The sequence below is a fragment of the Erpetoichthys calabaricus genome, chromosome 7 (genome assembly GCF_900747795.2).
Source record: "Erpetoichthys calabaricus chromosome 7, fErpCal1.3, whole genome shotgun sequence".
Classification (NCBI taxonomy): domain Eukaryota; kingdom Metazoa; phylum Chordata; class Cladistia; order Polypteriformes; family Polypteridae; genus Erpetoichthys; species Erpetoichthys calabaricus.
In genome coordinates, this window is record NC_041400.2 from 90,641,560 (window position 1) to 90,661,759 (window position 20,200).

Below are 20,200 nucleotides of genomic sequence, written 5' to 3' on the forward strand. Positions count from 1 at the left end.
GTGCGTGATCTAGGTCTAAGGATGGTTTGTTTTAAGTTTCTGATACTGCCAAATAGGCAGTGGATAGCCATAAATGTAAAATTGGATTAAGCAGACTCAGTAAAAGGAAAAGTGCATATATAAATTTGTGAAAATGATATAATTCTATGAAAAAGTACCTGTCCCTTCCCGGTCTCCTCTGTTTATACACATTTCTGACACAGAATGTTTGCCTGCCTTCAACCAAAATCTAATATAGATAAAGGGTACCTGAGGGATCAAAGTTTGAAAAATAACATCTTTTTTACTAAATGAATTTTTTTAATGAACATTGCTATCCAACACCAACTAGCTCTGGGTGAAAATGTGATTGCCCCATCTTCTGCCTATGCTGGAGTAAAGGAAGCAGAAGATGAGACATAATTGTATTTCAAGCAAGTTTGTGACCAGAAATCAATGCAGTCTTTTTTTATCTGGAACCACTAATCAAAACCCTAAGACATAGACAAAAGTTTAAAACATAAAAGTCAGTATTTAGAAAAAGAAATCAAAGAAAACACACTCTCCATACTCTGAAATTCTTTTTATCCAGTCTTCGAAAGTTAGGCACTGATTATAATATGGCACTGGTCATCACTAAACTATCACTACAGTGACGTCACACACCACTTACTTCCACACTGTACATCATGAGCCATTTTCTGGAGGGAGGAAGAAGCTTTATTCACACGTGGAGACAAGTAGCTGCTGGGATACTTGCCTGCCTTTTAGAGTGAGCACAGACTTTTCATATCCTGTTTAGGTGGTAATCTCAGAGTTGGATAAATAGATGTGCAAGGATGTAACTGATGAGTAAGCACACAGTAAAATATCAGAGCTTTCTGTGATAAAAATGTCTTTAAAATAGGCAAGAGAACAGTCTTTACGGTTACATAAGCTTCAAGGCCCAGTAAAGAAAGATCATTCTGAACAGTGTCGTCAAAAAGGTTTCAGCAGGTTATTAGCACCCCACAATATGTATCAGCCTGGAAATAGCTGCAAAGTCACATTTCCAACATCCTGGGATTCCGCTAAGGTTGTGCTGTGCGCACTGAAAAAGTACAGACAATCCCAATTTTTAAAATGGTATGGTACCAGCATTTCTTTAACTTTAGTAGTAGAAGTAAATGATCCATTGCTTATTAATGTGATCAAAACTCTATGGGTACAAACCGCACCCACCCCCCCGCCTTTCAATATACCTATTACATCAAGCTTGAATCAACTTCTTTAACATGTATATTGATATAAATCATGCAAGAGATAAGAACCATGCTTGTGCGGTGGTGTATGGAGACACACCTGCTTGGATGCCGCTGTTACAAAGCAATTGTGAGGTTTTGGGAGGGAGTTATTGGTTTCAGTATTGTTTTGGTACTGGCACTGAGGCCTGAAAGCTGGTATCGATATCAAAGTCAAATTGTATTACCAATCCAACACTTGACTGCACAGAACTACAGTTAGAGCCATGACTTCCAAGAGGATAACAATGGAAATAGTGGTGAATCTTCCTTGGAGTGGCTGTCATTGAGACAAGTTCTCCCTCAAAGGCAGTCTTGAAGTCCAGATGGGAAGCCAGAAAAACATCTTTATTACACAGCAATGTAACAAAGTGGCCATAGTACAAGTGTTTAAACTAGGAAGTTCATCGGTTTATATTACATTTCTTATTTATGCAAAATACTCCCCTCCTTTTAGTTCTTCCAACCATTACCTAATTTCCAGCCCCACTAATGTCCGTCATCTAGTGCCTGTCATCTGACTGGAACATGCCAACATTATTCCTGACCCTGTGCAGGTGTCTGAGACTTATTTATCAATTAAGTCAGTTGGAATCAGGAGGACCCACATATGAGATACTGGGCTACTCAAACGAATAGTTTCTTGTTGCACAAGAATCCCTCAAGGATGATTTTTAAGCAGCTGCATGTCTAAGACAATGGCACTAAGTTTTCTTGTAGTACACACTACCCATGGTTTGTCATCACCTCATGCTAGTGTCCAAATAAGCAGACAGGCAGGCAGGGGCCATGCTGCTAAAGTAAAGGCAAGTGGCATTAAGCTGATATCACAGGCAGTTTTCTAGCTGTTTAGAAGAAATACAAATACAGACACAAGCCTTTAATAATTAACTCTTATATAACCTAAAGCTAACTAAAACAACACAATTTACTTTATCTTGATTAAAAAGCATTGATACTGTACGTAAGATAGACAGATTTAAATTCCCTTTATATATTTTCTAGTTGTCTTAAGGTTAAAATCTTAGCAGCTGTATTTCTAAGACAATGGCCTGTTTAACTCTGTCAGAGTACACAGTGTCCTTGACTTTTCATTATGGCACTGAAGTTTTAAGCCTAGCAAGCCAAAAAGAAAAATAGGCCACTTGCAACTAAAAACGGCAGCACCCTTCTTGCTAACAAATACATGATGGCTCTGAAGCTACTTAAAAATAAAAATATTAGCACAAGTTTTTAATAATTCTAAAGCTAAAGATTGAAAGCACAATGCTCTGTAAATTTAAATTTTCCATATGGCCAGCATACCAAAGTTACTCCTCAGGTGTATCATCCAGGATGAAAGAACAATTTTGGTGAGCACAGGCCAGTCAGTCCAACAAAGCTTGTCCATCCTGTTCACCTAATCAACAAAGGATCTCGAACTTTTCAAAGAAGTGCAAGCTTCACTTACCTCAGGAAAGGGCAGTGTTCATAGCTGCACAATCAGAACAACACTGGGCAAAATGGGCTTTACTGGAGAGTAGCAAGGTGGACAATTCTCGTAGCAATTCTCTTAGCAATTTCACTGCTAAGAGAAATCTAAACTGACTGTCTGACTGTCACCTGAAAGGGACCACTTCGATGATCCTAAAGCCTGGTGAGAGAATATTCAATTGACAGCTGAGCACAATTTTTAGAAGACATGGCTTGTTATGTCAGATATAAAGCAAACACATTATTCCTCAGTAAGAACATCTTATTCATACTCATTCTTTTATCAGGAGAAAGGCTATGGATTATATTTCTATATTGGTTACACAGAATTAAACTTTATTACTGTTAAAAATAATGAACCTGTCTCACTGCTCTACTCATTACTGAAACAAGCCACTGGGTCTGCTATGTTTACTAAATTCAGTCTCCACAGTGCCTATACTGTAAATTGATTAAAATCGAGAAGGGAGATGAGTGAATAACAACGTATAATGCTGCAACTGGACCTTACGAATACCAGTTAATGTGCTGCCAATGAATTTCTTTGATCTCCTGGGCATTTAGATCCTAGTATATATCAATGGCATTCTTATTTTTTTCCAAGACCTTCAATGTCACATGTCACATGTATCATGTCAAGGAAATTGCACTTACACTTGTAGTTAGAGGCGTGAATGCCATAAGGGTTGGGTTTTATTTTTAGGATATGAATTAACATTGACTGGTTGAAAATGGATCAAACTAAGAGTATGGTTATCTTAAACTGGGCTGCTCTGAAAAGCATTAAACATGTACAAAGATTCAATTATTATCTCTGCTTTATCAAGAATTTCAGCACAGTGATTTTGCCAGTCACCTCTTTAAGAAAACTCATAAGACTTTTGTATGGATCTCAGAGGTAAAAGCTGCTGTTGATCATTTAAAGCATTTATTCACCTCTGCACCAGGGAAAAGACACCTTGATCCAGAACAACAATTTATCATAGGGGTTGATGCATCCAATTTAGATGTAAGGGCAATTCTTTCACAGAGACATTGGTTTGCTCCATCCATATGCCTATTGTTCAAAATGGTTGAGCAGAACTATGCTGTTGGCAAACCAGAACTCTCAGTTATTAAATTAGCATTAGAAGATTGAAGACATTGGCTCAAGTGGGCAGAATTCCCATTTATGATTTACACAGATCATAAGAATCTTATGTACTTAAAAACAACAAAAGAATTAAATGCACAGCAGGTTTGTTGGTCTTTGTTCTTTAGCCACTGTGATTTCAGTATTTTATGCCATGCTAAGGATAAAAACAAAAAAGCAGATCCTGTATCTGTTGTAAGCTGTAGCTTGATCCATAACTTTAAAGGGCTGAAGCTCTACAAGACAGACTTTACTGACCAAGGGGGCATTAAGCCTTCCTATGCTTAATCCCCTCTCTAGAGAGCCACTTCTTGGCTTAGCAGACCTTATAGGGTAAAAGCTCTTAATAGTTCCAGAAAGTTAACAAAGGTCATAAATGTCTGGCTTATAAAAGGTAGAAACAATCCATCTTTTAAAAATATTTATTAATAAATCAAGAAAAATGCAAGAACAAGTACTAAAGAGAAGGAGAGACAAAAGGTATTTCCTAAAAAACTCATTCTGCTGCTAGAGAAGTTTATTGTTTCTTTGATGGCATTTACTGATGTTTTTGGTTTTTAAACACAAACCATGGTAATTCTTCACTTTTCTTTCTTGTAAGAGAATATTTATAAACATACCCGTGACTTTATTGCTGCATGCAAGATTTGTTGTAAAGTGGAACCATTCCCTGGCTTACCCGTTAAACTATTTTAACTAATTTCTGTTCCACTTTATCCCCGAAATTATAGTTCAATTGACTTTATTACAGACCTTCACCCTTCTGAAGGACTAACCACAATGCATTTTACAGATGATTGGTTCTTTAAAGCAGAGAACTTAATAGAGTTTGCCAACAGCTAAAGTGTAGGATATCTTTTTTTATCCAAAGTTATCTGTTTGCATGGTTTCTCTTCTAATATTATTTCAGAATGAGGTTCACAACTTTTTTTCCTGCTTTTTGAAGTTCTTTTGTAGCAGTTGGGTTATTCTGTTAATCTTTCTTCCAGTTATTATCCTGAGGTTAATGGCCAAACAGAGCCTTGTTCCAGAGATTTGGAGAAGTTTTTCAGATGCACAAAAAACTCAGTTCAAGAACACCTAACTGCCCTTAAAATGTTACCATTTGAGTGCCTGTATGGTTATAAGCCTTGTCTATTGGACCCACCTTCCATTGCATCATCAGTGCCCAGTGTAACTATGTATCATTGTCTCTTTTATGTCTCTATGCCCAACCCCCCAGCCCCCGCTGTTTCTGTTGACAGTACAGGAGAATTTGAAGTTCATTCAATCTTGGACTCATGGCATTGGAGTTCAACTGTTGACTATCTGGTGCATTGGAAGGGATATATGGCTTAGAGGAATGCTCTTGGGTGAAGTTCACTGACCTTCATGCACCTAAATTACTTTCTTGTTTTCATGCCTGTTCTCTCTCTTTGTTATCCCTGTTAGCCTGATGAACTCATTCAGAGACTTCACTGTTTTGAGGTTATGCTATATTGTCATTTCATATTTTATTGCTGCTATTTTCATTGTTTTCCTGGGTTTTGTAACTTGCTTTTGCATATCTAGATTTTCCTGGATCTCTCCTTAATTGAGTTTTTGAATATAAGGATTCTGTTTATTACACTGGTTTTTGGTTTGTGTATTTTCATTTGTATTGTTTCATCGCTGTTTTGTTTACTGGTGCTCACAGACATTTGTTTACAGATTTACTTAGTGAGGATCAGGAGGTGTGTGGCTCATAACATCATTTAGGCAATCTGATAAAAGTTTGTCTTTTAGGGGATGTGTCAATTCAAGATTACAGTTAACAACCTTTGATTCTTAACATGTGTTTTAATACGTTTCCTTTGTATTTTGGTAATAAAATTTTGTCAGTCCTTTTGACTGACATGTATTTTGATACCCGTCTCACGGTTTTAGTTCTTGTATTGTATCAAAAGTAGTGTCATTATCCGAAAAAAATTACATCTGAATGCTAAGAATGTGTGACATTCTGTACACTCCAATGGCATTTCTAATATTTCGCTTTAACAATAGTTAAGGCACACTGCATTTTTGTGCCAGTTTTTTAAAAAATTTTTTATTATTATTTTCTTTTTGCAGGTACTCGAAAGAAACATTCTGCTGTTTGTAGTGATTGCCAGCCAAGAAGAAGTCCAAAGCAAATGCATTGTATGCGTGCTTTTTTACATCTGGAATATTCTAGATATAATGAAGTAAGGCATCTACTTCAATATTTTTTTCATTCATTGCTTATTGTAATTTCAGTGCCACTCTTATATGAAAGAACCCTGGTCTAGGGCAGTAGTGTCAATTGTGTTTTTTTTAATTCAGTTTACTAGTTAAGGGTGACAGCAAGAAGGGTGTTTGGCATGACATCTGGACAGAGGAAGCAGGAAAAAGGAAACCTGGTGGTGGAATGGGGAAGTACAGGAGAGTATACAGAGGAAGAGGATGGCGAAAAAGAAGTGGGATGGTCAGAGAGATGCAGAAAGTAGACAAGAGTACAAGGAGATAAGGCGTAAGGCGAAGAGAGAGGTGGCGAAGGCTAAAGAAAAGGCGTATGATGAGTTGTATGAAAAGATGAACACTAAGGAGGGAGAAAAGGACCTGTATCGATTGGCTAGACAGAGGGACCGAGCTGGAAAGGATGTGCAGCAGGTTAGGGTGATAAAGAATAATGATGGAAACATACTCACAAGTGAGGAGAGTGTGTTGAGAAGATGGAAGGAGTACTTTGTGAGGCTGATGAATTAAGAGAATGAGAGAGAAAGAAGGTTTGATGATGAGGAGATATTGAATCAGGAAGTACAATGGATTAGCAAGGAGGAAGTAAGGACAGCTATGAAGAAGAAGAAGAATGGTACAGATGACATGCCTGTTGAAGCATGTAGATATTTAGGAGAGATGACAGTGGATTTTTTAACCATTTTGTTTAATGGAATCTTGGAAAATGAGAGGATGTCTTAGTGGAGAAGTGTACTGAACTGTACCGATTTTTAAGCACAAGAGGGGTGTACAGAGCTGTAGTAACTACAGTGGGATAAAATTGATGAACCACAGCATGAAGTTATGGGAAACAGTAGTGGAAGCTATGTTAAGTAGGTAGGTAATGATTAGTGAGCAGCAGTATGGTTTCATGCCAGGAAAGAGCACAACAGATGTGATGTTTGCTCTGAAGGTGTTGATGGAGAAGTATAGGAAGATGTTGCATTGCGTCTTTGTGGACCTGGAGAAAGCATACGATAGGGTGCCTTAAGAGGTGTTGTAGGAAGTTGGAAGTGGCAGAGAAGTATGTAAGAGTTGTGCAGGATATGTACAAGGGAAGTGTGACAGTGGTGAGGTCTGCGGTAGGAATGATGGATGCATTCATCGTGGAGGTGGGATTACATCAGGGATCGGCTCTGAGCCCTTTCTTATTTTCAATGGTGATGGACAGGTTGACAGACGAGATTAGACTGGAGTTCCCGTGGACTATGATGTTTGCTGATGACATTGTGATCTGTAGTGAGAGTAGGGAGCAGGTTGAGGAGACCCTGGAGAGGAGAGGAATAAAGGTCAGTAGGAACAAGACAGAATACATGTGTGTAAATATGAGGAAGGTCAGTGGAATTATAAGGATGCAGGGAATAGAGTTGGCGAAGGTGGATGAGTTTACATACTTGGGATCAACAGTACAGAGTAGATTGTGGAAGAGAGGTGAAAAAGAGGCAGGGTGGATTGGGTGGAGAAGAGTGTCAGGAGTGATTTGTGACAGACAGGTATCAGCTAGAGTGAAAGGGAAAGTCTGCAGGATGGTAGTGAGACCAGCTTTGTTATATGTGTTGGAGATGGTGGCACTGACAAAAAAAAAACAGGAGACAGAGCTGGAAGTGGCAGAGTTAAAGATGTTAAGATTTGCATTGGGTATGATGAGGATGGACAGGATTAGAAACGAGTACACAGAGTACATTAGAGGGTCAGCTCAGGTTTGACGGTTTGGAGTCAGTCAGAGAAGTGAGATTGCGTTGGTTTGGACATGTGCAGAGGAGAGGTGCTGGGTATATTGGGAAAAGAATGCTAAGGATAGAGCTGCCAGGTAAAAGGAAAAGAGGAAGGCCTAAAAGAAGGTTTATGGATGTGGTGAGAGAGGACATGCAGGTGAGGGGTGTACCAGAGCAAGATGCAGAGGACAGGAAGATATGGAAAAAGATGATCCGCTGTGGCAACCCCTAACAGGAGCAGTCTAAAGAAGAAGAAGAAAGTGTGTTTCACTGAACGGTTTTATAATATTTGGTAAATAACTATATTTTTTATAGAAACACTTTTGCTACATTTTATACAGTCTGACTTAAAGCATGACATTGATTATGGCGGAAACCCAGGGCAGTCAGTAAGAGCAGATGGAGAAGTTCAGTAAGCAGGAATTGACTCTTCACGGACAATATGATTACTGATTGCTAACTGATTACCAATATACCAATTACCAATAGTCAATGCTGTGTAACTGTAATAGGTGTGAAATTTCACATTCTTTACCATTTATTTGGACCATCAAGTGCAAGAAGTATTTAAACAACTAAAAGAATGATTCACTTCAGCATCAATCTTTCACCACCCAGACTGCACTTTATTGAGCCATTTTATCTAAGAGATTTCCAAATGCAGGCAAATTACAGCCACATGTTATCTCCAAAAAAAGTCTGCATACAGAACAAAATTATGATGTTGGTGATGGAGACCTTTTATCAATAAAACTAGCTTGGGAAGAATGGCAACATTGGTTGGTGTGGACTGAGCAACAATTTATTATTTACACTGAAAGTTAAAATGTAGTTTATTTGAAATCTTTTTTTTAACAGATTCAATTTTATAATTTCTTATTGTACAGGAGATAAAAACCTGATAGCTCATGCACTACTTCAACAATTTAATCAGTCTTGATGTAGTGCCAGAACTGATTTTATCTTCTGACAGATTTCTAGCAGCTATTACACTTTCTGCAATTCCTTGATTTCAGCTGAGGAAATTAGAATCTCTAGAGGAAATGAACCAGTACAGGAACTAATTCTGACAGGTTTTGAATTTGCCAAGCAAATTTTCAAACAAACACTTCTGAGTGGGGATATGGCTTGCTGTTGTTACCCTGGAAATTTTAATTCTTCAGAGTGAAAGCCCAGCTGGTTGTCTTTTGGGCCTGATGGTTCTGCCAGGCAGATCTTAGTGCGATATCTCTAAAGATTTCACCACCGACCTTCCAGAATTCAGGGGCTGAACTGTTTTGGTTATGGTAGATTGATCCGCCTAGTAAATTATTCATAGTCTAGGAGTTAGGAAACATTTTTTAAAGACATTTTATATACTTCTGTAGCCGAGGATCGGACCGCCAAGGTCCCCACCTTCGGCCACCACCCAACTCACACTGCACCCAACCTCCTTGGCCCCTCCCGTAGGTGGTGAGCCCATGGGAAGGGGGACCCACGTTGCCTCTTCGGGCTGTGACCGGCCGAGCCCCATGGCTGCAGGCCCAGCCACCAGGTGCTCACCATTGAGCTCCACCGCCAGGCTTGGCTCCAGAGGGGGGGGCCCTGGTGACCCGCGTCTGGGCGAGGGAAAACACCGTCCAAATGTTTTATTCTTCATAGGAGGTTTTGTTGAACCGCTCTTTGTCTCATCCCTCACCTAGGACCAGTTTGCCTTGGGTGGCCCTACCAGGGGCATAATGCCTCAGACAACAGAGCTCCTAGCTGCTCCTCCACATCAAGAGAAGTCAGATGAGGTGGCTTGGGCATCTGATCAGGATGCCTCCTGGACGCCTCCCTGGTGAGGTGTTCCAGGCATATCTAACCGGGAGGAGGCCCCGGGGAAGACCCAGGACACGCTGGAGGGACTACAGTACTGTGCAAAAGTTTTAGGCAGGTGTGAAAAAATGCTGTAAACAAAGAATGCTTTCAGAAATATAAATAATGATTGTTTATTGTTATCAATTTACAAAATGCAAAGTGAGCAAACAAAAGAAAAATCTAAATCAAATCAATATTTGGTGTTACTACCTTTTGCCTTCAAACCAGCATCAATTCTCATAGGTACACTTGCACAAAGTCAGGGATTTTGTAGGATTATAGTCAGGTGTATGATCAACCAATTATACCAAACTGGTGCTAATGATCATCAATGTCACACGTAGGTTGAAACACAGTCATTAACTGAAACAGAAACTGCTGTGTAGGAGGCTTAAAACTGGGTGAGGAACAGCCAAACTCTGCTACCAAGGTGAGGGTGTGGAAGACAGTTTCATGTCATGGCAAGATTGAGCACAGCAACAAGACACAAGGTCTGTTCATACTGCATTCAATACTGCATCAGCAAGGTCTCTCCCAGACAAAGATTTCAAAGCAGACTGGGGTTTCAAGATGAGCTGTTCAAGCTCTTTTGAAGAAGCACAAAGAAACGGGCAACGTTGAGGATCGTAGACGCAGTGGTCGGCCAAGGAAACAGTGCAGCAGATGAAAGACACATCAAGCTTATTACCCTGCGAAATCGGAAGATATCCAGCAGTGCCATCAGCTCAGAACTGGCAGATACCAGTGGGACCCAGGTACACCCATCTACTGTCCGGAGAAGTCTGGCCGGAAGTGGTCTTCATGGAAGAGTTGCAGCCAAAAAGCCATAACTCTGACGTGGACACAAGGCCAAGCGACTCAAGTATGCACGAAAACATAGGAACTGGGGTGCAGAAAAATGGCAGCAGGTGCTCTGGACTGATGAGTCAAAATTTGAAATATTTGGCTGTAGCAGAAGGCAGTTTGTTCGTCGAAGGGCTGGAGAGCGGTACAACAATGAGTGTCTGCAGGCAACAGTGAAGCATGGTGGAGATTCCTTGAACGTTTGGGGCTGCATTTCTGCAAATGGAGTTGGAGATTTGGTCAGGATTAATGGTGTTCTCAATGCTGAGAAAAAATACAGGCAGATACTTATCCATCATGCAATACCATCGGGGAGGCCCCGAATTTATTCTGCAGCAGGACAACGACCCCAAACATACAGCCAAAGTCATTAGGAACTATCTTCAGCGTAAAGAAGAACAAGAAGTCCTGGAAGTCATGGTATGGCCCCCACAGAGCCCTGATCTCAACATCATCGAGTGTGTCTGGGATTACATGAAGAGACGGAAGGATGTGAGGAAGCCTACATCCACAGAAAATCTGTGGTTAGTTCTCCAAGAAGTTTGGAACAACCTACCAGCCGAGTTCCTACAAAAACTGTGTGCAAGTGTACCTAGAAGAATTGATGCTGTTTTGAAGGCAAAGGGTGGCCACACCAAATATTGATTTGATTTAGATTTCTCTTTTGTTCATTCACTGCAATTTGTTGATTGGTGAAAATAAATGATATAACACTTCCATTTTTGAAAGCATTCTTTGTTTACAGCATTTTTTCACACCTCCCTAAAACTTTTGCACAGTACTGTATGTCTCCCGGCTGGCCTGGGAACGCCTCAGGGTTCCCCCGGAACAGCTAGAAGAAGTGGCCGGTGAGAGGGAAGTCTGGGCATCTCTGCTCAAGCTGCTGCCCCCGCGACCCGATCTTGGATAAGCGGAAGAGGATGGATGGATGGCTGGATGGATTTTATATACTTCATGGGTTCCTTAAATTCATTGCATATGGAGCCATAATTTGTTTTATGATTCAGAAGAGATTTTTTATTTAAAGGTAGAATTCAATCTACTGTAAATCTCGGCTCATGCAATGAATAATGGTCAGACAGAGTGGGTGAATCAAGACTTTGTACAATTAATGACAGTCACACATATTGTAAGGAGCTCCTTTAACTAACGACATTTTCATATAATGGTATTTTGACCACAGAAACTGGAATATCGCCATTTCAGTGCCAGTTTAAGTTTAAAGTCACACTTGTGATGAGAGATTTGATAATTCTTCTTTACCCGGTTTACTGAGCATTTAAATAATTTAAGGAAAAATTGTCCTTTTTGTGGGAGAAATTGTTGATGGTGGAAACTTCTGCCAAGACATCTTCAGACAGAAAGAGAAGGGTAACCTCTGAATTTCAAAGCAGGGTAGAATGTGTGACTTGTGACGTTGGACGTCGACTTGAGTTTTTCATCCTGTAAACTTGTGTATAGGTAAATACTGTATATCCCTATACTAATTCCTATACTAATACGGGGTGCAGGCAAGTTCTGGGGTTCAATGTTAAACCCTTGCAATGAACTAAAGAGTAAGGGTCCTAAAGATCGTTATTAAATGCCTGCTTCCCACCTGGTTTGGCAGTTCATAGTCACCTCTCAAATCTAATCCACACCTTAAAGAATAAGCTTGGTATTTTTCAAGTCAAAGTTATTTCTTCTCAATCATGGTATATGTGAATTTGACATATAAAGTTGTGTTCTTAAAGCAAGACATTTATTTATAAACTAGGGGGCTTTGCCGCCTGCTTGCTTCACTCGCCTCCCCCCGGGGCGCGCTACACGCCAGTCACATCGTGTCTCTACCTCTCGCATTGTGAAGGGGCTGCTGAACGCAATGCTAAGGAGATGTGGTCGCTCCTCCGAAACCCCCTCTTAAATTGTGTTACAATGGGAAACAAATAAATTTTTTTGCCTCCTCTATGCTCAATCAGCTGGCTTGCTGCTGCTTGTGCCATGCTGTGTGATCTGCATGTCGTGCAGCACTTCAAACATTTAAAAGCCTGTACAGCAACTGTCCTTTTGTCTCACTGCCTTATCTCGTGGGACGTTAAAGTGTCTCCGAGAAAATCACATCTCGACCCAAGATTTTTTTTATAATAGAGAGATGTTAAAAAGTGCTTGTATGTTCTTGTAGGCTACAATGAGGCCAATGGATGCACAGGTCCATAGATGAATGAAAAAGCCTTGAAATTTACCAACTATGTCAATTTTTTAAGCCAAAAATGTTATTTACCATTAATCTGCATCTTGGGATTGCACACATATTTCAAAAGAGCGTATCCATGTTATTTTAAGAAGGTAAAAAAGCAAAAACCAAACCACTGTTGTGATATTCAGCTATTTAAAAGGAGACCATGCTCTTGCCTCCAACATGCACCTTCTCCCGCAGTACACCAGGGATGTGGATTCACCTCAGAAAATCATTGGGAAGTGCCCATTATTGACATTATTAAATTGATTATTATTGATGCCCTAATATGAATTGCTGTCTGTATTCTGTAGACAACTAGACAACAATAATTGAAAAAGGCACACTTATGATTGCTAATATCCTTTCACTCTATGGAAGCTTATTTAATTATTTCTGTGACCGCTTCCATCATGCAGCAACCTACTCTCCCACATCACTCTGGTCACTCAGGGCCAGAGGCAGTCCACGTGTCACTCTTTCCCCTGGCTTCTCATTGCTGGGTATGAATCAGGAGCACAGTCTTAGTTGGCATTTTTCTACAAATACGCAGTAATCTGTCATGTGAGGTACCTAAGTGAGCCTCCAGACAAGGTTGTAACGGCCGACCCCTTTTACCCAGCCGGCAGCTACACCCCCAAGACCTGTGGCTTGGATAATTGACTGAGAAATAATCTTACTATCAAGCCGTACTTCTTACCAATTAAACTTTTCCCCCACAATCGACGGTGAAAAATATAATCACACAAAAACAGGATGTAGAATTTAAACGGATTAAATGTATTAAGTAAAATAAGACATGCAAAAAATAGAAACATATAAATATAAATATCCCTCCACCCCAGCAATAACAAGACACCACCAAATATATATATATATATATATATATATATATATATATACACAACAAAAACCCTCCCTTGTCCCTGTAACAAATAAACACACAACACGAATAACAACAATGAATGATAAACTGAAAATGAATGAGAACGTGAGTCCGGTAATAAAGAAACTGTCCTGAAAGCTGATGACTGAATTAGTGAAATTGCGTTGTTTGATTCTCCCCGGAAAAAATGGAACAGCCTCACCGTGAATCCTCGTGTGTGTGTGGTGGATGATTAAGTCCTACCCCGGGGTCTCTCGTGGTGAGGTCCTTGAAGTAAATCCGGCTGATGGAAAAACAAACTGGATGGATAAGCGCGATATGGAAAACAACAGGTACAGTGTGGTCGTGATTGTGAAAAAAAATCTCCTTCTCTCCTCTCTCTTCCTTCTCCTCCTGATGGCTTAAATAGTCCTGTGACGGCTGTGATTGATTAATTGTAAACAGGTGTTTTCCAGGTTTGCGGCTGTGGTCTCCTTCCATCATCCGTCCCCCTTTACGGGGATGGCATTAACTGATGCACAAACAGTAAACGGGACAATGAAACGAGACGCACTCAGAACTGACATTTAACACTAACTATGTGGCCCCACTACAAGGTGATCATTTACAGGCTCAAGTGCGAGTGCTGTGTCTATACCTTCACCCTCCAGCCCTCATTTCTGCCTCACAGCGCCAGGGTCTGCATAATTTTTGTATGTTCTCCCATGTATTCAGGACTGATTGTTTTTTGTACAAAGAATAATGAACCTCTTACATGTTTAATTTCACTGCACTGCTGCTCACTGTGAATCTTGCTCGTCAAGCTATGTAAATTAACAACACAGAATATAATGTAAGAAAAGTTAGTGCTGTTTAGGAAAAGATAATCATATAATGTGAGTGCACATCAATCTAATATTACAAGCCATGGCAGAACATAACTGTTGAAAAAGCAGAATTGCAGAAGCAAAAGTAGCATTATACAGTGGAACCTTGGGTCATGAACATCTCTGATCACATACAAATTGGGTTACGACCAAAAAGTTCGCCAAACTTTTGCATCTGTTCACGACCACACAATCCGTTTATGAACAAGCCAGTTTCCCTTCCGGTTCGTACGCGCCGATGATTTCTGCACGTGTTCAGTCTCTCCCTGTGCATTCGCTGTGAACTCTTTGTGCTCTATTTCGTTTCCTTTCCGGTTCGTACACGCTGGTTATTTACGCACGTGTTCAGTCTCTCCCTGTACAGTACGTTGTTCTCGGTCAGACGTGCATCGCGCAGAGGGACTTTACCTCAAAACTGTAAACTTCTCTCCACCCAGTTCCTCCTCACTTCCTTCATGCCAGAACTCGACTCATGCAAGGTTAGTTTTCTTGGTTGTTTATGGTTAGTTTTTGTATAAATTACGGATTTTTCAAATGTTCATTTTTTTCCCTGTGCTTAAAACTCATTAAAAAAAAAAAAAAGTGTTTACAGCGATCGGTTTGTAAGGCTATAGCGTGAACTCTTGCAATGTTAGTTTTCTCTGTTCAAGGTTTTCTTAGTGTTATTCAATGTTTGTACATTTAGTTTACTATTACACTTTGCATTCTATGGTGTAATTAACTATTTTTGTGCTTAAAAATCTTTAAAAAAAAATATATATATATTTACATACAGCTCGTAAGGTCCGGAACAGATTAACTGTATTTACATACAATCCTATGGGGGAAATTACTTTGGGTCACGACCAAATCGGGTTGCAACCAGAGATTTGGAACAAATTACGGTCGTCACCTGAAGTTCCACTGTAAGCAGAACAGAGCTTGGTGCTGGGATCTTGTCAGGCTGTGATGACACCACCAACAGCAGAGGCTGTGAGCAGACAAGTGAAAAGGAACCGTGTTCTTAGCTCAAGAAAAATTGTTCCAAGAATCTGTGATAAAATGTTTATATTTAGTTACCTCATAAATGCGAAAGGCATATTTTTAAATCAAAATCTTTCATAGTTCAAAGTGGACGTTTTTGGTAAGTTGTAAGGATTTTTCACTCACCTATGGGTTTGTATGAGCCTCTGCTGCTCACCCAACTAGATCTGTTCAACCCACAGAAAAACTGACAAGCTGTTTTCCCTCATAATGGACTGTTCCCCAACAGGCTAATTTGTTTACTGCTGGTGCCCAAAAGTTCGTGCCACTGTCTCTTGGTCTTCAGCATGAAACCCACGAGCCCTGATCTTTACTCCCGCCACTGTCCCATGACCTTCAGCAGGTTGTTGCTCAGAGTTGCACAAGGAGCATTAACAATCTTGCTTTGACAGCGTTGCTCACTCACTCATCCCTTGAGGCCACTTCCCAACTATTTGTCTCCTTTCTGTTGCACCAGCTTAGCTTCATCCTGAAATTTCTTTCCTTTCCTTTGCTTCGCTTCATTTAACCTCTGGACCTCTTTCTTTTCCTTTGGTTCTCCTCTTTGTCGTACTTAGACTCCTTTTATACTTTAACTAATATTGCACCCCAGAGCGGTAATGAGAGAATTGGCTGAGCTGCATGATCTTGATCATGTGAGCCATCCAGAATAGTGTCACAAGAAAACAAAATAAAACGATAAAACAAATCACACGGGTTGGAACCAGTTTGAAAATGCGCAGTGAATGTAAAAGTAAATTCTGCATGTTTTAAAAAATAAAATATAAACACAGAATCATAAGACGTCTATTCTGGATTCCTGACTGACTCCAGTCTGTGGTAGTAGCTCCCCATGATGGCTACAATATGTGTTCAACCTTCTGTTTCTCCACAACACTACATATGAAATTTACATCATGGATCAAGTTGGAAGTAAGTGCTTTTATTTGAAGATCAAAAACAATAATAGAATAGAATCTGGTGCTCTGAAAAGGTGATTTGTTATGGTTATAGATTAACTGAATTGTAGTTAAATTGCAAGCATGTGGGAATTACACTCAAACTAGAGGCATGCTGAAGAGCAGCTGCAAGTAGAAGACACTGCTAAGCAGACACAGTTCTCAAAGTCCCAGTAAAGTGATGCTCACACGGTTTTTCACAGATACTTATAGTAAAATGCCCCCATGTTTGATGGCAAGAATAAATATTTAGATCGAGGACTTAAAGAGCTCCAACGATCCTATCACAGGCTTCCATGTAGATAGATAGATAGATAGATAGATAGATACTTTATTAATCCCAATGGGAAATTCACAATGGCATTCACAATGTGTCTCATGGAATCCTAATGCAGATGTATGGGTCAAGCATTCAGCCTGAGTAACGTCAGAAAAGAAACCCTCACTGGATAATGCTCATTTATACTTGTTTTTCTGTACTTTTCTGTAATTTGTGTGCAATTGGGCATCACTAAATAGTAGGATGACTTTTTGGCAGTGAGACCTGAAGATCACTAGACATCAAAATATTGTTTTTATTCAAGTGTAAATAAAAAAAAAAGAGAGCCAAAAGAAAGCAAGCCAAGAGATGCACTTAATATAATTTTCCCTTTTAGACAGACACATCCTTAAAAGCTGAGGCCATTTATTGTAGTGTGGCAGGGCCAAGAGGCAGTAAACCACAAATCTTTGAAATGCATAACCAGCCATATATTATTCATTTTGAAGACTGAGTCCATACTTAAGGCTTTTATCTGGGGGGAGTTTGATTTGTACAAAATAAATAAAATACATTGAGGAATTGGGAGAATAATCATCAGAATTATGAAAAAAGAGAAGAGGATGGTGGGTACAGAGCAACAGAATCAGTATGCCTTGCTGTCGCACCCTGTGAAGTGCTCTGAGCCACTTTGGCAAATGTGCTACTGACAAGCACCAGGGGGGCTTAGGCCAACATTTATTAAAGAAAGCATCGCCACGTCAACAAGTAAACATGCCGTTAGCAATTTAGCTGTTTGCCTGTACATGTAATTGTATCGCCCTTAAAATGTCTTGAGTAATTTTAGGATGAAAATGAAGAGGAGTATACAATATGATGTGGCAAATGTATTGCAAAACTTCAGTGTTCTTTCTTCTAAAAAGAGACAGAGTTTAAAATGCTTTGGGAAATAGTTCCTATAAATTCTAACATGCAATATCACAGAGCTACTCCAGTTACACTTTAAATTCTGTATTGTTCATTAGATAGATAGATAGAACTTTATTTGCCACCAGGGGGAAATTTGACTTTTTACAGAAGCTCTTTAAATAAATAAATACATAAAAAGGTGGATATGTAAATAAATAAATAAATATACAAACACATTTGAGTCTGAACACACACCGGAATGACTAAAAAGAAAGAAAATTAGAAACTTGGAAACTTCTGACTTGGCAGTCACAGTCACAGTGAGGCATTATGCAGACATATTGCTGTTGGTATAAAGGAACCCCAGTCGTGTTTCTTGACACACTTCTGCTGAATAATTTGTTGGCTGAAAGTCCTCAGTGTTCATGTGCCAGAGAGAGGATGTACAGAATTGTTCATAATGACACTCAGTTTTGTTTTACATCTCTCCTTTGCTACTACCTCCAGGCAGTTCATAGTGCATCCCATAACTGAGCCTGTTCTTTTAATTAGCATGTTGATTTGGCTGTCCTTTCCTGAAGTGATGTTACCAGCACACCACAATGTATAAGATCACACATTACGTTACAATATCAGGGTACACAGAGGTGGTGGAGTATTAGTTGTAAAGAATGGAACTTCATTCAGCAGAGAAATGACTCTGCAGGAGCTCTGGATGCAGGAGTATGCAGTTTATGAAGTGTAGTTTGTGCTGTGAGCCACTTGGAGGTGCCCTCGCTGTTCTAACGCTGCCTTCTTTGTCTCCGATTTTACTCAGGTACACTTACCACCTCATGGCCCTCATAAGTACTCCATTCTACAGTCTTGCATTTTGCATTCCTCTGTTTCCGCTGGCAGCACTTGCTGAAGGTAAGATCAAATGTTAAAAAAAACAGCAACTTGCAGGGTGAAACAGACACAAGTCTTTAAACTGTAATGTCTTTAAAATTGTGTCCCAAGAAAATGAAAGTTTGCATTATACCACTTATTGCTGTTATTTGTTTTGAATTATTATATTTTTTTTACTTCTAAAAAATCTATCACAAAAATTACATATTTAGTTGCACACTCTTCCATTTTTCTATACTATAACAAATATTTATAGAGAAACATTGTGCTTTTTATAAAAAAAAAATTATCTCTGTGCATAGAGAGTATTTTCTGCTTGTTTCTTTAGAGAATATTTAAGTAAATGTTTAAAGTAGAATAAGTGATAATGGTTTTTTAACTAGATGTTTGTAAACACTTTTAAGTGAAGGTTCTTGATCGTATTTCTTTACACTTTAATACATTTTCATTTTCATTCCTGGACTGCTCCCTGTTGGTGAGAGTTGGTGTTGCCACCAAACTGGCCTGGTGAGCATCGGTGTGACTGCATGCCCTGTAGTGGACTGGCCACCTATCCAGGGTTGGTTTCCACTTTGCTCATGATGTTGCTGGGTTAGGCGCCAACTCCTTTGTGACCCTGTAGTGGAATCATGGTCTTAAATGCCAATGTATTGCAGATCAGCTTTCAGTCATTTTGCATCAATATATCCATCTGCGTTCAAAACCTGATTTTATTAAGGACCTGCAGTAGGGTCCTAATTTGGGATCCTATGGGGTGGAATGTGCCGTATCAGTGCATGCTCCCAACCTCTGGAGTGGGCTTGAGTAGGGCACAGTGCAAGAGCCAATGATGGATAGGACATGACCAACCAAAACTCCATACTAAATGGTGAAAGCTTTTCCAGTCCACATAAGACAATTTAGCTTGAAATCCTGGGGTGAAATGCAAGAGTGGAATTTTTGCCCATTTCCACACTGGAACAATTTAGAAATGGTTGATAAGCCAATGTTCTTTTTGACTACTTTAAATGTTGGAAACAAGAAAGATGATTGAGGTTGAAATCTTAGGGTTAGGGGCATTAAACTCAAGACACACAGCCTGCAATGACTATTCGTTTTCTCTGTGTTTTATATACAGATTGTAACCGTATATCATTTGGCTGGATTACATTTACACCTGACATTAACATGCATCTCCAGTGTCCACTCACGCACAGTGCAGTAATTAACCTGTAGTTAGAATGGAAACTGGCTGCACGAGAAAGAGGAAAAGGAGACGTGCCAATAAAGACGGGACAGACTCAAGTAGCTCGTCTTAACACACACCGCCGCTTCCACTCCGCTCACTGTATAAAAATGCACTGGTGTCATGGCTGGGCACCTTTCTACAGCTTACCTAACTGCTGCCACAGTGCTACACGATGCTTTTGCCTTTTCTGCTTACTTGATAGTTGTATGTGGACAGAAAACGCATTTGCATTTCCACTCATGTTAAATGTGATTGCTGTCCATTTCAGACCAACTTAATATGTGGTCTGTGCAATTTATCACTAGTATATTTACACCCATTTTTTTGAGAGGGTCAAGTGCCATTCAGTTGTGACTCGTGTTAGTGCAGGTGTAATGGATGGACTCTGCTGTGTGTCCGGACTGCCACTTTCAATCGACTTTTATGTGTTGACGCAGTTTTTTCACTGGGTGCTGATTTTAGCCCTGAGGTCAC

General features: G+C 39.8%; 1 protein-coding gene across 1 annotated transcript in view; it reads left to right on the top strand.

The window, feature by feature from the left end:
* Nucleotides 1-20,200, top strand: part of hacd4 (3-hydroxyacyl-CoA dehydratase 4) — a 59,120-nt gene that overhangs the window by 29,868 nt on the left and 9,052 nt on the right. The window contains exons 4-5 of the mRNA XM_028805165.2: nt 5,953-6,065; nt 18,428-18,519. Of these exons, the coding sequence (XP_028660998.1) occupies nt 5,953-6,065; nt 18,428-18,519 (205 nt within the window). The remainder of the gene's footprint in view (nt 1-5,952; nt 6,066-18,427; nt 18,520-20,200) is intronic.